General features: G+C 36.1%; 1 protein-coding gene across 1 annotated transcript in view; it reads right to left on the reverse strand.

Moving 5' to 3' along the window:
• CNTNAP4 (contactin associated protein family member 4) overlaps positions 1-22,460 on the reverse strand; it is a gene marked incomplete at both ends in the record, with an annotated part of 249,687 nt that overhangs the window by 26,912 nt on the left and 200,315 nt on the right. Inside the window, 4 exons of the mRNA XM_082075208.1 lie at positions 9,182-9,309; positions 12,627-12,783; positions 17,249-17,446; positions 20,908-21,027. Coding sequence (XP_081931334.1) covers positions 9,182-9,309; positions 12,627-12,783; positions 17,249-17,446; positions 20,908-21,027 — 603 coding nt within the window. The remainder of the gene's footprint in view (positions 1-9,181; positions 9,310-12,626; positions 12,784-17,248; positions 17,447-20,907; positions 21,028-22,460) is intronic.

A 22,460-nucleotide genomic window follows, 5' to 3' on the forward strand; every position in this document is an offset into this window, starting at 1 on the left:
TTTTATGAAGTAAACAAACATAGCAGTTTTGAATTAAGCACTATACCTACATTAGCTGGTACAAACTATAACTGTAAGTGTTGGTTTGTATATTTCTCACATAACAGTCTTGCTATTGTTGTAGTCCAGTGAATTTTTACCAGATGTAGGATACAGCTCCTAGTAGTTACTGTGGAAGGAATTAAAAAAAAAAAAATAAAAAAAATCATATTTTATGAAGGTATCTTCTCCTGTCATTTATTGCAGTTTAGAAATGTATATGTATTCTTACTTGCATGATAAATCTAATGTAAGTCATTGTTATACAAAAAAGTTTACAAGATCAAATATAAATATTTTGCTGGTTGGATTTTTCTTTAAGCTAGAATTTAATAATAATTAGCTATTTTTTGTTCTTTATTATTAAAATCCTCATGTAAAATCTCTTATAATAAACTCTTCTAATAACATAATCTGCATTTATGGTGTTCAACTAGAAGTACCTTGTTATCATTGCTGAATACTTAGAGATGTATCTATATTTATTTACTAAGCTATATTGCTTTCTAGATCAAATGAGGCATTCAATACCTTCTTACCTAATTGGACAAGGCTGTTGCACATTCTACTGACAATGCTGTGATCTGGGTCTAAATACTACACAGAAATTTGGTTTTTGCTCCAAGCATTCTCTGTTTTTAAGGGTGGGGAAGAGGAGGGAAGGGAGGGAGGAAGAGAGGAAGGAAGGGAGGAAGAGGGGAAGAGGGGAAGGTAGGGAGGAAGATAGGAAGGAAGGGAGGAAGGGAGAAAGAAGGAAAGGAAGGGAGGAAGAGGGGAAGGAAGGGAGGAAGAGGGGAAGGAAGGGAGGAAGAGGGGAAGGAAGAGGGGAAGGAAGAGGGGAAGGAAGAGGGGAAGGAAGGGAGGAAGGGAGGAAGGGAGGGAGGGAGGGAAGGAAGGAAGGAAGGAAGGAAGGAAGGAAGGAAGGAAGGAAGGAAGGAAGGAAGGAAGGAAGGAAGGAAGGAAGGAAGGAAGGAAGGAATTCCTCTCTTATCTGAAAAACTGAACTCTATAATAGAGTGTACACAGACACCTGGTCCACAGCCTAATGAAGTAAAGTCAAAGTCCATTCACTCATTCCTCCTTACTTTTTAGCAGAGTTTTAATCATGGTTCGGATCTCACACCTAGAAAAGCAGCATAGCAGAATATTCCTCTGTACTCTGGCAATTGCTTGTCTCAACATTCAGCACTTGGGAGTACTGCCAGCCATCACAAGTTAGAGCAGCCATCAGGACAACTTTAATGTGGTAGGGCAGAGCTGTGAACAGATGGCCTAGGTTGGGAGAGGAAAGCATAGTTTTGCACCTTGCTCTCCTCTGCTGATTGTTGGGTTCCAAGGATTTATCACCCTGTGCAAACTGCTGTCAGCCAAAGGCAGCGGCCTTACATTTTGGGATCAATTTTAAGCCCATGCTGCTCAGCTGTTTCGGGTCATGGTTCCCACAGAGCAAACTTAACCACAGTTATGATTCAAGTATATAACAGCCGTTTAGAAAACAATGAGCTGGCTGTTACCAGTAATTCAAACACAATAGGAAGTTTAATACTAGTAATTTATACAAAATCGGTAAAACACTGTGAGCAATTAGAAGACAATAGCAGTAGTAACAGTCCAGTAGAGTAATGATACAATTAGCTTCAATGAAGCATTTGAATGAACTTCGTAAATCAGAATGGAGTCTTTGGGAGAGGGTAGGGACAGGAAGTTTTATTCTTCCTCTCTTCATTTCCTGTCTTATCTAGCTGCTCTTTTTCTCATCTCTGGAAATTGTGTGATTTATGAATGTTAAGCTACTGTACCAATAAAGCAGGTTAAATATAGATCTAGCTAAAGTATACTATGAAGTATCTTATGCTGTCATAAATCAGGGTGGGAAAATAATTTCTTCACTTCACAGTATCTGGCTCACAATCTCCTACTTAGTTTCTGGAACTGTCAAACACCATGTGCTTAGAAAATCAATAATATTTAGCATTTTATCTGAGTAGTACCACTGCTGACTTCTTATAGTTAAAACAAACAAACAAACAAACAAACAAACAAAACATCCTGTTTGCTATAAATAAAACAGTGGCATATATATATTGCAAAAATTACTTAAGTTTTTGGCATATATCAACTACTCTTACCAACTTGTAAAGTGAAATAGGGACAAATGAGTACAAGACAAATAAATGAGCTATTTTAATGTTTCAAAGATAGCAAAGTGACTCTTGAATGTGCAACAGCAAATCGTAACTCTTCAAGTTTTTAATCAAAATTGAAATTTGTTTGTTATTTATATAAATTCTTCTTGACATCTCTAAGTGTTGCATCATTCATTCTAAAAGTGGAAACTCAAGCAGGGGCAGTGGGTGCTGAGGCAGAGAAAATAAAGATTCTTATGTTGTTGAACAATAATTTCTGTACTTTTTTTTTTACTAGTTTTCACTCTCCCTCCAAAAAAAACCCCAATTCTCTAACTGACATGTCATAAAATACTACTCATCTGTTACAAACTGACATAGCTAAGGTACACTGTTAGCCTGTAGGTTCTAGTTGTGTTGTCAAAGCAGATATAGTCTTTATGAAGATGACATGTAATGCATCTTTCATGTTTCCTATATTGTCCCTTACAGGGATTTTGTGAAAGACTCAAAAGATACAAAGAGAGCTTCCAGAACAGAAAGGTCGTGTCTGTGAGAGCCAGCCTCTGGTCTCTGGTACCTGGGCATGATCTTGGAATTTAACTGGAACGTCACTATGATCAGATTATAAGCACATAGCAGTAGTTGTGGAGAAGGTTAATACTGTAGAAAGCATGCTCATTGTAAATTGCAGATTCTACTAGCATGTCTGATCTGTACCACTGGGTTATCTGATCTTAGCTAAACTACCAGTAGGCAATCAGGATTTTGCTTTTTGTCTTGGGTCTGCTTCTTCTTATCTTGTGTCTTAAACTGATCTTTAAATTGTATGATCATCTATTATTTGCACCCTAAATGTTTTGTTTATTTATTTTGTTTGGGTTGGGTTTTTGGTTTTTGGTTTTGGTACTTTTGTTTTATTTTGGTGTGTGTGTATTGCGGGGTGGGTGGGTGGTGGGGTGGTGGTGCTTCACTTTATCACTGTGCAAAACCAATCAGGAAAATTATCACTACCTATTACATGTTCTAGTCATATTTACTCTTTTCCATATTTGCCCCATATTTCTGTCAGTTTTGCTACATGCAAAAAATTTCCCTCATGCAGCACAGCAGAGAGGAGACCCAAAGTACTGAGAAGTGTAAAAATTGCTTCTTCTAAAGCTGTCCTCCTAATGTTATGAAGTCTGACCAGCTGGCAACTGTTTACCTCTGAGAATTTGTGGAGTTCAGGTGCCCCATCTGTATCACGTCTTCCAGCTCTGCTACACTGCAGCTTATTATAAATTTCATAGATTAAAATACCAGAAGGGAAAACTGTGACCATCTAGTGCAACCTCTGACATGCCACAGGGTGTATAAATTCCCTGAACAATTTTTTGTTTGAAAAAGAGCATTTATTCTAGGAAAAATATTTAATAAATTCAATTAAAAATTGTCCATTTATGGAAAATTCACAAACATTCTTATCATCAATATATATAATTATGTATATGCATACACTCAGCTCATTGACCTAGCTTCAAATCCTGACCACCGGATCTTTTTCTGGTTTTCTCTCCTGCCTACAAGAACCTTATTTGAAAGTTCTACATGAAACTGCATTTAATGTGAGGCTATCACATGAGATTTTACCTGAGTTAAACAAAGAGGTTAAGCTTAAGAGGCTTTCACTAAAAAATGCATCTCTTAACTTCTTTAATGCAATTCTTCAACCTTACATCATTTTTATATATTTTAAAACTTCGTGATCATGCACAAAGCAGTAAAGTGAATCAAAATAATGTTTGTTAAACTGACATTTGGACAAAAATAAATTGATATTGTTAAGCTAGACAGGAGGAAGAAGTGAACACTCAGTTTACAGATACTTTTGTTGTTAATAGTCAAAGACATGACCTGATTTCTCAGCCTACTGCAGGTAGGAGAAACAGGTTTTTTGGCTTAGATATTACTGATGATCTCACAAGAGAGTTTAGACTTCATCAGTTCTGTCTAGTGTGAAATTTAATGAGCAGAACTCAGAAACTATTACAACTCATGGCTTTTTAAATTTTCTTGAAAATTGAACTTTAAAGAAAATATTCATTATAGAAAAATCTGCTGATATGTAAAGATTATTGCAAAAAATTCTAGGAATATAATTTAATATAAACTTATATAATCTATTATATATGATATATCCTATATTATATATTTTTATACTTAGAAATACATAGAATAACATTGATAATAGCATAATATATGATATATGACATAAAATACATGATACGGGATATGTAACATATTATATAATACTTCATATTTATGTATTTTTTGTGTATATTATAATATAATTAATATTTTACTCAACACCTTACACTTTTTTCTATGTCAAAATTCGATGATTTTACATTAATTTTTCATTCAGAAATTCTGTATTGTTTTCTCAAATTTCAGTTTCTCCCTGCCTAAAAGCATACGATCTTTAACTATCTATGTAAATGCTGAGAAATATTGCATTATTACTGCTATTATTAAACTAAGAAAATTAATGCTCCTTTTGAAGTTTTTTGCTATATTATTACCGTTAACAGTTATATTATGAAAGGTCTTTTCACTGAGATTATTTCAGTCCCAAATTGCTTCTTTCTGAAGTGAAAATCTATAGTGTAGTCTGATATTACAGAAATATTTCTCTGGTATTCAGACTAACTTCTTGTGCTTGTCCTCATGATATTTTAGAGCTGTCTATTGCAGCTTGTAGAAATACTGTGATCATTTAGCATCACTGTGAAATTTTGCAGAAATTCAATCAGTCAGACAAAGTAAACATCAAATAAAAGCAGGGAGGTCAATGGGTGTCAGAACTGTCTGTAAGTTTTAATGATTCACCCGGGGAAGCTAGTTGGCTTCCATGTTTCAAGATTTGTGATAATTGGGGTCAGGTTATGTAATTAATAGTAGCTGGGAACTTGGTGAGTAGTGAAATTGAAATTCTTCCTACTTATAAGTACTACAGGACCTCTAAATACTTCTGTTTCATTGTTGTCATTGTCTTTGGTTTCATTGTCCATGGACACACTGGATGCCTGACGCATCATAGGCTGTATAAGCATGGCAAATCAATTGAGAGAGACGGTTATCCCCCTCTACTCAAACTTGTAAGACAACATCTACATATTGCTTCTAATTTTAGTCCCTCCAGTACACTAAATAAATAGGAGTGAGTATGATGGGAGGCCACCCAGATGTTTGGGTCTGAAGCACTTTTCCTGCTCTTCAGGCTGAGAGACCATGGCTAGTTAGTTCAGCCTGGATGAGGGATGGCTTTGTGGGGGACCTGACAGCAGCCCCTGAAACCTAAGAGAAAATCATAAGAAAGCAGAGCCAAGTTCTCTGTATTGTTGTAAGGTATATTAAAGACAATGGGTCTAAGTTGAAAAAACAGAGTTTCAGGCTTGATCTAGGTAAAATGAAATTCTCAATGAGGACAGCCAAGCAGCAGAGCAGGCTGCCTAGAGAAGCAGTGCAGGCTCCATCGTTGGAGTCTTTAAGCCCCAATTTGACAAAGCCCTGAGAAAAACTGGTCTGAGCTCAAAGTTGATCCTGCTGTAAACAGGAGACCTTTTTAGGTCCTTTTCACTTTGAATTATATAATAATCCTATATCATAACCCCATGATTTAACAGTTCTTTGATAGGTAGAATAAATGATCAGCTCACAATCACACATAAGACAAGTGAAAAGGAAGCACCCAACAGTTTTTCCATGTCTTATAAATTTTCATAAGAAAATTAGGATGCACTGCTGCACCACACATCTGTTAACAAATCTTCCATGCATAATTATACTGACAAGTCACAGGAATGAAAGTAGAGATGACATAAAAATAAATTCATGCTAATTTATAGGGTTTTTTATCTATGCAGTCTCCTGAGTGAACCTAAAAGCATAGATCAGTACTTCTTCGAAAAACAAAAGCAACATCATATGATGAAGAATAAGATGATGAAGAAGAAAATCACATAAAAAATAAAAATAATAATATGTAACTATTTTAAACAATAGTGAAGTTCATGAAAACTCATGGAGTAGCATCTGACATAAAGAAATCAAGCTTATTAAATATTTGAATCCCTTACACAACTGTACACAAAAACCATTCAGCTCTTCAGTATAGATTAAATATTTAGGATGATCTATAACATTGCTTCTCCTGTCTTCTGATTACAAAATTCTATGGTAGCAGTCATAGAATTTTGTGCAATAGCTTACTGTTGAACATAAACCAGATCTGTTTTCTTTGCTAATGAAGATGGAAATTAATGAAATCAGAAATGTCATCACAAATCTTCAATAAGGTATCAGTCTTGCGCTTTAGTTGTCTCATTACTTTTAAATGATTTCTTCACACATGATAGTTTTCTGCTTACTACATACATATTCAATATGTACAAGCTTTATATTTTGAATTACTCTATAATTTTCCAAATTTTAAATACTTGCATGAAGTTGAAATTTTGCTCATAGATATTGCATATACTGCATTAATCTTCCATAGTATAGATTTCCAAGTTGCACACTCAGAGCAGTTAATACGCGTAACATTTGGTGATGAAGACATGCATATGGTATGTTTCTCCTGAGATATGGTAACCACAGAATCACGGAATGTTAGGGATTGGAAGGGACCTCAAAGGATTATCTAGTCCAATCCCCCTGCCAGAGCAGGAACACCTAGATAAGACTCCATAAGAATGTGTCCAGGCAGGTTTTGAATGTCTGCAGAGTAGGAGACTTCACAATCCCTCTTGGCAGACTGTTCCAGTGTTCTGTTACCCTTACTGAGAAGAAGTTTTTTCCCAAATTTAAGTGGAATCTCTTGTGTTCCAGTTTGAATCCATTGCCCCTTGTCCTATCATTGGTTGTCACTGAGAAGAGCCTGGCTCCATCCTTGTGACACTCACCCTTTACATATTTATAAACATTAATGAGGTCACCCCTCAGTCTCCTCTTCTCCAAGCTAAAGAGACCCAGCTCCCTCAGTCTTTCCTCATAAGGGAGTTCCCTGTCCTTCTTGAACTGAGGGGCCCAGAACTGGACACAATATTCCAGATGCAGCCTCACCAAGGCAGAGTAGAGAGGGAGAAGAACTTCTCTTGACCTACTAAACAGACCCCTTCTAATACACCCATTCTAATGCCATTAGCCTTCTTGGCCACAAGGGCCCAGTGCTGGCTCATGGTCATCCTGCTGTCCACCAGGACCCACAGGTCCCTTTCCCCTATGCTGCTCTCTAATATGAATAACCCCAATTTATACTGGAACCTGGGGTTGTTCTTACCCAGATTCCACACTCTACACTTGGCCTTGTTATATTTCATTAAATTTTTCCCCGCCCAGTTACCCAGCCTGTCCAGGTCTCGCTGGATGGCAGCACAGCCTTCTGCCATGTGAGCCACTCCTCCCAGCTTGGTGTCATCAGCAAACTTGCTGATAGTACACTCTATTCCCTCATCCAAATCACTGATGACTATATGGAATAATACTGGCCTCAGTACTGACCCTTGAGGCCTTCCAGTAGCTACTAGATACTAGTTACAGGGTTCCAACTAGACTCTGCCCCATTGACCATGACTCTCTGGCTTCTTTCCTTCAGCCAGTTCGCAGCCCACCTCACTACCTGATCATCCACACCACACTCCCTCAGTTTAGCTGTAAGGATGCTGTGGGAGACTGTGTCAAATGTTTTACTGAAGTCAAGGTAGACCATATTCACTGCTCTGCCACAATCTATCCACCTCGTTATGTCCTCATAAAAGGCTATGAGGTTGGTCAAACACGACTTCCCCTTGGTGAAGCCATGTTGACTGCCCCTAATGACCCTCTTATCTTTGATATGCCTTGAGATGGCACCAAGAATAAGTTGTTCCATCACCTTCTCAGGGATGGAGGTGAGGCTAACTGGTCTATAGTTACCCAGGTCCTCCTTCTTGCCCTTTTTGAAGACTGGAGTGATATTTGTTTTCCTCCAGTCCTTAGGCACCTCTCTCATTTCCCAAGACTTGGCAAAGATGATGGAGAGTGGTCTAACAATGACCTAAGCCAGCTCCTTCAGCACCCATGGGTGCATCCCATCTGCACCCATGGATTTATGGATGTTCAGATTGCCTAATTGCTCCCTGACCCAGTCCTCAGCAACTGAGGCAAATTCCTCCACTGTCCTGACTTCCTCTGGGGCCTCAGCAGTACCGGGCTCCTCAGGACAGCTTCTGGCAGAGCAGACAGAGACAAAGAAGGTATTCAGTAACTGTGCCTGCTCTGTATCTTCTGTCACGAGGTCACCCACCTCATTCATCAGTGGGCCTACATTGCCTCTGGTGTTAGTTTTATCTGCCATGTATTTAAAAAAGCTCTTTCTGTTGTCCTTGTTCCCTCTCGCCAGGTTTAATTCTAAGGAGGCCTTAGCTTTCCTAGTTGCCTCTCTACACCCTCTGAGAACAGCCTTATATCTCTTCCACTTGAGCTTACCCAGCAGCTCCCTGTTTAACCACACAGGTCTTCTGGCTCTCTTCCTTGACTTCCTATGTGTCGGGATGCTGTGATCTTGAGCCTGGCAGAAACAGTCCCTGAACTCTAACCAACTATCTTGGGTACTTTTACCTTCAGCAGCCTTGTCCATGGGATTTCCCCTAGCAATTGTTTGAAATACCAGGTATGAATTCACCTTCATGTAACTCTTTATTACATGAAGTTAATTCAAGTTACATAAAAATACTGAATTTTGTACTCAAAATATCTGTTTGAAAACTATAATATTTCTGTACAGTGCATCATCAAAAGTATATCTTTACCATTCTACCCTGGTTTGCACTGGACCATAACATTTTGTCTTTTTCCTCTCTAATTACTCAATGAACTGGATGAAATTTTTACAAAACTGTAACCTAGGCTGTTTAGAAAAAAAAAAAAAAACCTAAAATTCAGTGCAGTCAAAACCCATTGTTGCTTAGCAAAACTCTGCAGTTATTACTTACTGTCACCACGGCAAAGCAAAGGCCCCAGTTTGTAAGCTGCTTCAGAATTTGGTCTGTCAGTATCTGTGATCACAATTTCAGTTACTGGTAAATGCTCCTTGTAGGAGAGGAATCCAGTATCATTAGTCCTGAAAAGGTAAAATGAAAGCCACAGCTCTCTTAAATGTTTCTGATAAACATTTCATTACCATTGATACACTGCTGGATAAAAGGAAAGAATTAAATTCTGAAAAAAAAAAGTGCTCTATAACTCTATGGGTAATATAAGCAACTGTGAATACAAACATATGCTTTGGTATTGATATCGTGATAATTTGACAGATGTGAAGCAATTTCATCAGAAGCAGGCAGTTTTATGGTTGTGCTTGTCTAAATAAGCAAGTGAAAATTCTTTTTTTACATAAATGGCTGCCTAAGCTAAAACCTTTGCCATTGTGAGTAATTCTATATTGCTGATAAAATAGCATATCTATTCTGGTCTGTCTCTTGATTATTCAATATTAAAAGGCTTATTATAACTTTCAAATAAGTCTAGCTTTCTTTTTCCTTTTTCACCTTGACAAAAGTTAAAACAATCAAATAGAAAAATATGAAGTCATGCTGAGTGTACAAGAAAAGCAGTATATGCCACAAATATGTAAACTGCAGAAAAGGAAATAGGCAACCTTGAACTCAAATAATGCACCCAATACTTGTAAAATTAGACCAAATTCCTTGTTTAAAATCTCCATTAACTTAGTGTCAGAAATTAATTTCTAAATTTCATAAACACCAGTTTTGGCCCTAAAATTGCTTCCTCTGAAGCCATGGAAAAAATCATTCACTCAGAACCATTCTGGAAAATTTAATTTATCCATTCAACTCATTTGTAGTTGAAACTTCTCTTAACCAGGCAAAGCAAATAGCTCAGAGACAACAGTGCAAACTCAGAGAGGGGATCTAATACAGAATTTACACTGTTTAGACATTAAAGGCAAGACACACAGCCAGCAAGCAAGCCATATTTCTCTGAGAATGTGGTTGGGCTTAGTGGCCCCCTTTCTCAGTACACCATGGGTTGGAACTAAGACAATAGGAAGATATTCCATCCTTGTCCTGAGTGAAATGAGTGATTTTTTTTCTCTCCTCCCCATTCTCTTTACTAGCACAACCATCTTTCTTTTGCGTACAATTTCTGTTTACCTGTCTTGGAGCACAGTGCACACATGTACATTTGTTTCAGGGAAACTTTTCTTAAATAAGAAATGTAAAGCTTTTTTTTAAATGTTATTTTTTTTTTTGATGAGGTGAGATATTGCAGATTTCTAACTTGGAACTGAAAAAGAAGGGTGGTGAAGCACTGGAACAAGCTCCCCAGGGAAGAAGCCATGGCCCTAAGCCTGATAGTATTTAAAAATAGACTGGTCAATGCCCTCAGACACATGGTGTGAAATGTGGGGTTGTCCTATGCAGGGCCAGGAGCTGGACTCAATAATCCTTGTGGCTCTCTTCCAACTCAGGACATTCTATGACTCTCAAACTCTCGAAACACTGGAAGTGTTTACTTCATTAAAACTATGCTGCAAAAAAAGGGAAAGTGAAGAGAAACTTATATCTTCTGCACGGATGATTTAAATTTTTGTAGACTTTTAGAAACAGGTTTTAAAAAGAAAAGTCTTTTTTATTTTAGATTTTTAGAGACAAAGATTTTGATGAGTCAAACAAGGAGTTTTAGAGCTAAATCTATGTCTCATCTACGAAGTATAATAGATTTCACTGTGACCATAGAATATCAAAACCTTATTTTCAAAACCACATTGTATGTAACTATGGTTTTCTGTGCTCAGAAAACATCTCAAACAAGCACAATATCTCCCTACTTTTTCCACCCTGTGAACAGTATTGACTTAACTGATTCAAACTGGTAACTTCTAGGGAACTGACTGTAACATTAAGTACAACTACCAAAGTAAGTGTAAACACAGCCTTCATAACACTGGAGTTACCGGGATGTCTCCACTTAAAATATGTTGAAAGTGAATACATACAGAAATATAAAACAAGAGTAATATATGCATCAACATATGCAATTTACTCAAAGTGGTTACAGGGAAGACATGCATGTCATCCTCTATATACTTTACTTACAAGTATGCTACCATTATAAATTAAACTATGTACGTGAGCATGGATTAAACGAATGACAAAATTGAGAAAGGATGTATTACATATGCTAGTAACTACTCAAAATTCTATCTCAAAATGAATTTGTCTTTTTGCTGTTGAGAAAGAAAATTGGTTTATATCGTTGTGCTGCACAAAAATGAGGAAATTCCTAGAGTCCTGTGTATTTGATCTCTTTGCTGGCATGAGCACAGCCAATATCACTCTGTGAGTTTTACTGCAGATGGAAATTATTTTCCTACAGAAGCTTTTGAAGCTTGTGAAGAATTGTTTGTTGACTAAGTCTTTGTTGTATTTTCATTTCCGTATGGTGAGAGAATAAGCATTTCCAACCAAATTCACTAGTCATTCCACTGAAGGGTGGATATCTAGCTTGAGGAGAAAATAATGTATTGCTTCATTTTGTCCACATGAAGATTTTCCTAAGCACTTCTCTTACATTTTTCTATTTTCAAAAAACAGATGTGTATACATTTATTAACATGCACAGATTATCCTACTCACTGAATCAGATTTATATAAGTTAAATACATTTAAAAAGTTTAAAAGCTTAGAAGTTTATTCAACAGAAAAGCCATCATTTGAAAAAAGTCCTGTCTGCTTTGTAAAGTCCTATACTACACTGGAGCTGTTGCTGAGAAACTTATATCTGATCCTGTTAAGTGAAAAGTGAAGTTCAGATTTGACATTGTAACAGGGACTCATATCTTACATTACTTATTTGAGTGAGATGATAAATAACACCAGAGAATTTCAGGTACAAGTGGAATATCTACGTTTTAGAAAGCCTTCTATCCCCTTAGAAAAGGATTCCATATCAGTGCTTTGTTTCACTGAGAGAAAGGTTGATCAGTTCTAATTATCTCACTTTTAAATGACAAAAGAAAAAGGGGATAAAAAGTCTAAACTTAAAAGTGAAGTTAAAAATTATGCTAAAAAACATGTGGCTTTTTCCTAGAACCTTTAATTTTAGATTTAGTTATTTTCAGTATTTTAAAACTAATATATGAAATTGTACTAAAGACCAGAACTCATGTCTTGATATATAACATGCAATATACTACAAAACTATAAAGTATCTATATAAAATTAAACCCTCTCCAGAATGGAGAGTGGAAGAATTAGCAATAATACTTACTGTATATAGTTAGAATTTTGTGAGCAAATGTGTTCTGCATTAAACAAGTGACACTATGGTGTTCTAAATGTGCTAAGGCCTGTATATTTTCTTTATTTACTTTCCAGGAAAAAAAATTTTGAATAAGCAACAGTAAAAAGTCACCATTCATCTCTGTCTGCATCACAGTTGCAGTAATGCTGGGAATCAATGCAGGTCCCCTCTAATCCACAAGCACATTTTTGTACAGCAGGCAAGGAACCTCCCCAGTAAGTCTGTGTTTCATTGGTTCTTCCAATCCACCAGCTCAGTGGCATCCCATCTAAAAGGCAGGTTAGAGAAAATCAGTGCCCAGTTTTCTATCTTACTTCTCCCCATTTTTCTCATCCAAAGAAGTCTTCAAAAGTTTAAGCAGAGAAAAATCACTTCTCAAAACAAAAACCTTTAAACAACAATTAAAACAAAACAAAAACCACCTGCCTTTACTTGAAAAGTAATTATTCATTTTAATACTTCTGAATCAGGTATTAAATGATTGTCATAGGTTTTTGCTTACATTAGTGGAAAAGGGAACTCACAGACCCTAGCTCAGCCAGCCATGATATTAGATTCATTTATCTTAAGCAGTCCATTTATGTAATTCATTTTAAAATGGTCCATGAAAAAGGAAATACCATCACCCTAAAAATCAAGGTAGTTTATATTCCCAAGTAAAGATCAATTTGAAATCATGTAACTAGCAGCAATAGAAGGAGAAGAGTTACAGAAAAGCTATGCAGAAATGGTCTCATCCTGCTACCAAGAGTATTACAGAGTACTAATGCCCATGTGACAAATATGAAGCAGCTGAATAGTGGTGTTAATCAGAAATGTTCAAAGACAGCTGCTAGGTCATGGACGGCAGATTCGGAATTTATATAATCAGAGTCAGAAAAAGTCATATTCACAATGCTCCCGTGAGTAAGTTGATGTATCTAGTAAGCAGAAGAGAGGTTTCACAGGACTATTACATCTCTGTCTGATGCATCCATTCAGCATTGTTTGCAGCAAAATGATTAAAATGGATGTTTTCTTAATGTTACAGTACTGCAGATCAAGCTTAAAGATATTGTCAAGAAAGCACAGCAACAGAAAATATATAGAACAGATAAAAGCTAAAAGATATGAAGCATAAAGATAAAGCATCTCAAATGAGACAGAAGAAGGGTCATAGGTGAAATGCATGAAAGTCAAGGCATAAGAAGAAATCAAGTACTGCTAAATTATAGAGTTTCTTATAGATGTACTTCTTTTTGCTGTTGTTGGAGTTCTAAGTTTTCAGAAGCAGGCCCACACAAAGAAGGTGGAATTTATCCCAGTCTCAACTTCACTTACAACTGCTGCTGCTTATTAAACCTCACTGTTAGATAAGACCTCTGTTACACTGACAGTCTCTCAGATAGTAAACATATTGACTGCATTCATTACCGCACAACTGTCAGCCCAGCAGGCCAAAAAACAGTGTGAGCAGTTTCTGGAAAAGTCAAACTTGCATAATGGCATCAATGTCCAATATCAGTGTTTGTGTTTGCAAGCCATCACAGGAGGAAGAAAACCTAGAGACAGTTTATAAATAATTTATCAGACCACACTTTAAAAAACTTCCAACAACTAAGACTGTAAAAAGATGAATATTTCTGCTGTTTCGACAGCATGCCTTAGCTTTATATTTTAGTCCTGAATTAATATTCCCAGTCTTTCACTAGGGAAATTGGGGTATGTTTAAAAGCTGGTCTCAGTTATTTGTTCATACAGCAGTGTCCTGGTTTTGTTAAAAACAAGACCAGTTCTCTTTTAGCTATTTTTCTTTCAGCTAAGTTCTTCTAGGTGGCTGCACTTTTCTGAGGTTTTGCCCACATATTTTTTCCTCAGATGCTGTACCTGATGCTGATAAGAAGACCAATGGAATTCTGAAGAAGCTCATGTTTAGATTTGTTACTATGGTAGCCAAGAAAGACTGATAAGTTTTCCCATATTCCATTGTGAGAGGGGAGTGTTTAAGGAGAGGTGGATGGAACAGGTGACTTAAATTGACCAATAATCGTCATACCCCCTAGATAAGAGGGTGGTCACAAGGGTCAAGCTCTTTAGCCATGACTGGCATCTAAAGAGGACCTTGTTTGCCTGTGATCTACAGGCCTCAGGCCCTGTAATCCCTGCAACCGGTCTCTGGATTTGCTGTGAAGTCCTGCCCATGACTTCTGGGGGCCTGAGCCACACCTGCTGGAGCCACGCCAGCTCTGCACACCCAGCTCCTGCTGCTGGAGTGACTCCAACTCCACATTGAGCACTCAACATTCATTTTGTATATTTTGTATATATTCTCTATTTATTAGTATTATTAGTAAACCCCTTTAAAACCTTCCAACTTGAAGTCTAAGTTTCTTTTCCTTCTTTCTTCCCTATCATCATTCCAGTCTGAAGGGAAGGGGTAAGAGGGTAAGAGGGTAAGAGGGTAGGTAAGGAGGTAAGGAGGTAAGAGGGTAATAGGGAGCATCTGCCAGGGTAAGGAGGTAAGAGGGTAATAGGGAGCATCTGCCAGGGTTTATGGCTGCCTTGCCTTAAACCCTGACAGGTGAGGAGTATTTACTGAAATGCTGCAAGTTCATAGTGATTAGCCCAGATAGTAACCCCTACTTTGGCAGAAAATGTTGCCTAAGTAAAATAAAGCTATTAATTAAAATGACTAGGGGTTTCTTCATAATGATCACATAAATCTATTAACAGGTGACTTCTTTCATGACATTGTTTGGAAATGCTATCCAGACCAATCAAATGTAAAGTATTCTTAAAATACAGTCACTAAAGAATTACTATGTGGGTGCACGTTCCAAAAACTATTCTGAGTAGCCATCATCAAATTTAATACTTGTCAGGCAGAGCTAGTGAAGATTACAGAGAGCAGATATAGGAGGGATTAAATTGTGCAATTTGTTAATATACCTATCTGCAATTCAAATTCTGATCTTTCATTGTGCTCCTAATGAATTAAACAGAACAAACTTGTTTCAGCAAAATGTTATTTGAATTTTGTTTCAATATCAGGTATGCTTCAGTTATGAGCTGTTTGTGATTGATTTCTTTTTGTTTGTTTGTTTTGTAATTTTGGCTGTAAAAATCATTCAAAGAGACATGCGTAAATATAATCAAGCAAATACTTAAATGTGATCTTAAATAGAAAAAGCTGGTGAAGACTATCTTCAGATGCTGAACAGATTAAATAAAAACTAAGTTGGCCTGTCCAAAATTTCAAACTAGATCATTTTATTTTCTTAAACTTCCCTCAAATTTTTGTATTCCAAACAGAATTCTTATTTAGCTCTCTGAAGTCTTCTAAATAGGCTGATCATCCTGTAAAATTTAAATACAATTGACACTTATAATTGCAACATCTTTACAAAAATTTGTAATGAACCTCTAAAGTTTGTAGTGCTGTGTCACACCGGGACACCAAAAAAAAAAACCTGCTTGCCTAGGTCTTTCCCTCTGTTCTTCTTTGGCATGCATTTTTTCATGGTTTCTAGCTTGATCACTCTGCTGAAACAGGTGATTTGAGAAGGTGGGATTTATTGGTTTTGTGGTTTTTTTGTTGGTTTGCGTGGGGTTTTCTTCACTTAGTCTGTGTGACAGTTAACAGCCTAAAGATATGAAATAGCTAGAGAGCATAATCTTGAAACCCTCTGATGGGTCTAAGCCAAGCTTTTGAACACCTAAGTGTAACTTTAATTTGGAGTCCATAGGTAAAAGGGGGCTTCAGTGGGACATCTTAAGCAGTAGGTTCATCTTTTATGCTGCATAGATGTTTTTGAACAAGTATTTTGTTAAGAATGAATTCTAGTCTAAGAAGTCTAGCGATGTCCGTAACATAATTAAGGAGAAAGAATAAGAAAGGAAAGAGTTCAGAGACAGAATCAAATACTATTGCACTCAGAGGCCTGCTCTCTACTTTGTAGAAAAAAATGTAAAGAAATCAGTTTGGGCAGTTTCAAGAGTTTCTGGTAGACAAGTCAAACAATTCAAATTAGTTTTTCAAAAGACAGTAAAAAATGTGATTTTTTATTTCCACAGGAGTACTTAGAAAGGATTTTCATTATGAATTCTGTTAACAGCACCTCTGTGTCTGTGAAAGTTAAGTCTTAGGTAGACTACATAACTTCATTTTTCTTTAAGTGTATGAGAGGATCTCCATTAATTTTTCTCTTAAAACAATTATGCTTTTGTCAGTAAACCACATTTTAAGGTTTTGTTTGTCTGTTTTTCTATGAATGCTTATATTCGACAGTGGAAATTTAATGGTATCAATGCTTCTGGTCAAACACTGACAATATGCACATTAAGTGTTCAAAAACATTCAGTGATAAACTTCTAATACCTATGCAATAGTTTGTGTTCTTTTAAGGAGGTATTTCCTCAGTCATTCCTTCATTAAAACGTAAAATTCCCTGGCAGCTAGGCCAAAAGGAGTTCTGTTAATAATAATCTCTGTTAATTTAAAAGAATTAAGAGAAAAATTAATCTTGAGAGCACTTAGTTCTGTGAATGAAGACCATTACAAAACAACATTTGTGATATTCTGGTTCACATATCTCTTGGCAACTTACAGGACTCTGAGCACTAGAAATTGGAAGCAGTTCAAACTCCGCAGCAGCAAAATACCATAAGGTTGATAGAAATAAATACCTTTAGCAGCCAATTAAAAAAAAAAAAATGCACTGTGCAACATAATAAGATTTTTCTGTTTTACTTACCTGGCTTATCTAAAAGTCTTGACTTTTTGCAGTGGTAAGCAAGCTCCTGTTCACAGTGCTCTGCATGGTTAATTGTATCCTGAAGCTGGTCTAGGCTGGCAGAGTACTTGAAAAACACAGTGTGAGGGTTCTCTCGATTAGCACTTTTGACTCTGGTTAGGTTGGTGTTGTTGTGCTGTATAATCGTCCATGTTGTATCTTTCAAAAGATGTGAAAAATAATAAAGAATGAGAAGTAGTAGTTGCATAAGTTGTTAATTGAACAAGAATGTATGATTAAATCAACCTAAGTGACTTCTTTGATCCCAAAAAGTGCTTTTGGGGATATGAGAGAGAGACATAAATCACTGAGCAAAAATGAAAACAATTAATGATTGATTCTATTTATAAATACATTATCATACCATAGCTGTAACAGCTATTCAGCTTGTTATGATTATTGAATAAGGAAAGTTTAAGTGATGACACTCAAATAATTATTTCTGAAATAATATATGGTTTACTTGGTAAATTGCTGTGAAAGAATAGAAAGAAATAATGCTTACTATTCTTACTTTTCCCAGGCTTAAGTTGTTTATAAAATGACACTACACTACATATATCACTATAATTCGAATTAATTTACGATGTATGAGATATTGGCCTACACCCTTCTTCTATGATATAAAGAAGCAAAAGTAGCTCTCAAATAGTGTACTTACTATAAACTCAGATTACAGGAAGGTGAGTTATTCTAGCCATCTAAAATCAAATAGTACTCATTATTAGAAATATTATTCAAAACATGTATTTAGTCAAGGGCTAAGAACCGCAGCTTGCAATGTTCAAAAGAAAGTTTCTTCCGAACACCTGACATAAAGTTAATTTATAGCAGTCGCCATGGTATGCCCACGTGTTTCAGCCTGTAACATGATGAAATACTAGTTCAGAACTGAGAGCTGTATTTCCCTAAAAAGCACACACTAGTCTTAAGCTGACTTTTAGCTTGGATACTGCTGAGTAAGGAAGGTACATACTTCACTGCATTGTGTAAACTGGCCTTATGATTTGTGTTAAGTGGAGGCATGCAAAATACTGCCAAAATACTTAATGCAGAAGCACATGAACTCTGTCTGCAGGATTTTTTTTTCCCATGAATCACTAATAAATATTCAGTATTCCAACAATGATTTGTAGAAAAATGTGTTCCAAGGTAATGCTCTTGTAATGAAAGAGCAGAGTAGACTTGCATAAAAATATAATTCAAATGGATGAATACTAAACAATATATTACATGTTTGTAAAAGGCATGTGCTATGAGGTGTAGTCTGCTGTGAAACAGACTTTCCCCAACTTGGAGACATGTTGCTTACACTAAGCAACAAAGCAGTTCAATATATTTCCAGTTATATTGATACTTCAGAAATATCCTTTAATAAATAGTCTAACTTCCTAGAGCAATTATGGGAAGTGATTTTCATTCTAAAAGCTTAGTACAATGGAAAACCACACAGATCAAGAACTAAAACTGATACTGCAATACTTAAATGAATACATTACTTTAAAAGCTACTAGAAGCCATAGGCTATGTACTATATATTTACTTTCAGACTACAAAAAATTATTTTCCTGTGCACTCAGACACAAGAAACATGACACTGGCTGGTACGATAGCACAGAAATGCATTTGTCACTCTGTCTTATAGTTTGTATACACAGAAATGCAACATCAAACACTCTGCTTAGTAGCACAGAGATTACTCCCTCCATATTCTTCAAAATATAAATTGCCCTAAATATAGGTGTGTGATTAAGGCTCATGTATCCTGCTTTTTCTACTGTTGCCAAGGCCCTTCACCTATGAATAGGGAACCACTGAGTTTATTCTGTTTCAACTTCCTCTTGCAAAGCCTGTAATACTCTGACCCCTACAACTAAAATCCACTTCAAAGCAGGAGTGAGCAGGCTCCCTGGTAAAGCCTGTCTGGGTCATTCAGGTTAAGTTTAGATTCATATTCTTTGTATTCTTGTAACTTAATAGTCAATCTGAGTAGATATGAGACATATTATTTTTTTTCTAATTTGCAGTATTCATGATAATATTTCTGATGTTCTGACAGTAGTATTTCTTATATTTAACCAAGTTGTATTTTATTTCCCTAGCTTCCTACAGGCCACACACAGATGACACTATATTTATAGAGAGGAAAGTACTGCTTGTCACTTAAAGACAAATATTTATCAGAAAACCTAAAGGAAATAAGAACGTGAGAGTCTTATTTAAAAAAAAAGAAAAAAAAATTAAGATATGTCTATTTATGCAACTTTGGTTACCAGTTTTTTGGTCAAAATATAGTATTTTATTAAGTACATATTCAAGGTGCCAAAAAGCAGATGGCTGGAAATATAGCAAACAGAGTACTTTTTGTACATGCACATACACACAGACACAAATATATCTGAACTTTATTGTGAACATAAAAATTAAGATAAACAAGCCAGCCATCAGATCCATTATCACACTCCCAAACTAAAAAAAAGAAAGCCAGTCACTTCAAAGTTTGGTCATCTTAACTGGCAATGTGCACTGAAGGTTTTTCATTCTGAAACTGACCTCTAAGAATAATACCAGGGAGAGGCACCTCCCTCCCAGCTGCCTGAAAATAAAGCCCTATGACTGTCAAAAACAAGGCAGCGCTGTAAGAAATGTGTGCATCTGCCTTCTCTGCCTCTGTTGGGAAAAGGGAATACTAGTCACGATGAAACTGGGAACAAAACAAATATAGAAGATTCATCCTGTCAGGCTGCATCTTGAGATGAAGAACTGATCTATGAGGTTTGCTTAATGTAGTAAATAAGGACTGACTGAGGAAAATGGCAACAGCTGTCCATGAACATACAAGGATAAATCAGAATCTACACCTTGGAGGGTTATACCCACTTTAAAAAATTGTCATTTTTCTGCTATGATTCTTTGATCTCTTTTAGTCTCATAGGACACAAGGATATTTCTTTTTAAGGGCCTATGCTAGTCCAAAGTGTGCCCATTGTGAGCTTGTTGAAAAGCAGACTAACATCAAACTCCAATATTTAAAACTTCTAAGTGATATAAATGGTCAGATTCAGAGAACTGGGTTAAGAGGAGGAGCCAGGGAGCCTGAGATTGAGGCTGTGAGAGTCCTACTCGTTGTATTTCCATTCTCCAAAGATCTACTTGCATTTTGAAAAGTGAAGCTTAGTGTCTGTATTCCTCATAAGAAAAGCCAGTTGTGAATTACAATTTTTTCAGAAGGCTATGGAGAAAAATCAGTAATTCATAAAACATAAACTTATTTTCTCATTTCCTTAAATGTCCTCAAGAGGCTGGAACTTCAATGAAAACAAAGCCGCTCCCCAAAAAAGAACTATTATGACATTGTCTCCATATGGAACACATGTCGCTTTTATGCAAAGTACAACAGGAACGCAGTGTTAGCTTCACAGCCTGAATCCTCTTGTTATTCTAATTTTTCTCCCTAATTCTTTGCCCAGTATTCTGAGCTAAGGAGTCACCTTCATTTTGTTGTGCATGTGTACATTAACTTTATGAGCTACGGAGACTTATTTCTCAATAACTCATGGTTCAATATAATAAGCATACGTGTAGACCCAGTTGTGAGTTAAGGAAGTTTATCAACTCACCTGTCATATTACAGTATACAAGAAATGGTCCCAAGGGGCCACTTCCGTCTGAATCAATATTGTAAAAACCTGAAGTGTTCCCTCTGTGCTTATAGGCTTCACATGATTGCTCATAGATGGCTGTAAAAGAACATATTCCATCACAAATGTTATGGCATAATTTTATATTTTATTCAGAGAATGAAAAAAAAAAAAAAAAAGTTCTGTGGAGCCTGTCAACAGGGGAAAGAAGTTCTGTGCATTCCCTGCTAAAGAATATGGAAGAAATTACGGAATCAAAATTATACTTTCATTTGAATTTGTAAAGAACATTTTATTTTACTTATTGGGCAGATGATGGGGGCATTTTTAAGCATTTTCTTCCATATTTCCAGCTGGAAACTTCAGGGAGTATGTGGTGAAATGTGGGTGAGTAAATGCTTGTAAAACTGCTGAGAAATGTGAATGCCAAGGGTATTATTTGGATCCTGGCAATCAGATTTTGAGAAAACAAATACTAACTCCCTCAAACAAATCCGATTGTTGTTGTTGTTATCATTACATACAATAGAAGGTAGGCAGTATTTCTAGTAGCTTTGATTGTCTCTTGGCATTTTTTGTCTTTCACACTTCTTATTTTCTTGCCTTTTTAAATAGAAGGGCAAATGATATGCTAGATAATACAGTAAAATAACTAAATAAGGGAAGTGACAGTTCCTCAGTCCCATGTCATGTATACTTTATATCAGTCAAGGCCTCACGCAAGTCTGTGATCACTACTTTCATGATCAAAAACCTGATGAAAGGGACTTATCAATCTGCCTCTATACTTAAGCAGACAGGGACCATTGATAGTAATGCTGCAGCTAGACCACATTAGCCTAACTTCTTTAACCATTATATTGTTATTGAGCAGTCATACTGTTCTGGTTTTTCTTTTCCAAATTAGACTGTGGGCTCTGCCAGTTATTGTCAAATCCTGAAAACATTCTGCCAAAAAGAAAGAGGCATTAAACACAGAAGAAAAAAACAAAGAGTGCTATACTAATGAAAACAGAACTCCACAATATTTTTTTTACCATGTAGAAGATTTTGAACTGTATAAATTCAGTTTATTTAAATTTAGGAAAAGAAACCAAACCAAACCAAACCAAAAAACTAAAACAATAAATTACTAGTACAGTAATCTAAAAGAGGTTCTATTTAAGAAAAAAAAAAATAATTTTTGGAAGGTTGTGATCTCCGTATTTTTTTGTCTGATGTTTACTGACATTATATAGCATAACCTATCAAAAAAAATAAACAATTCATTCAGATTGCTTACTCTATGAAATATTCAGAAAACACGATCTGTATAATTTTCAAATGGAATTTTGTGGTTCCTTACAGAAATAGTCTTAGTTAAATTTAAACAAGACAAAAGAGATTAAATTATTCATTAACTCTTTCATGAGCATGGTAGTTTGTATACTAATATTTTGAGATCAGTAACTTATTTCTAGGTTTATAAGAAAAATAATGTTTCTTTTAGAATTTAAGAGGCACATTTCTTTCTTTTGAAATTGCACAGAAGT

This window comes from Streptopelia decaocto, assembly GCF_964273445.1.
Source record: "Streptopelia decaocto genome assembly, chromosome: Z".
In the NCBI taxonomy this organism is placed as follows: Eukaryota; Metazoa; Chordata; class Aves; order Columbiformes; family Columbidae; genus Streptopelia; species Streptopelia decaocto.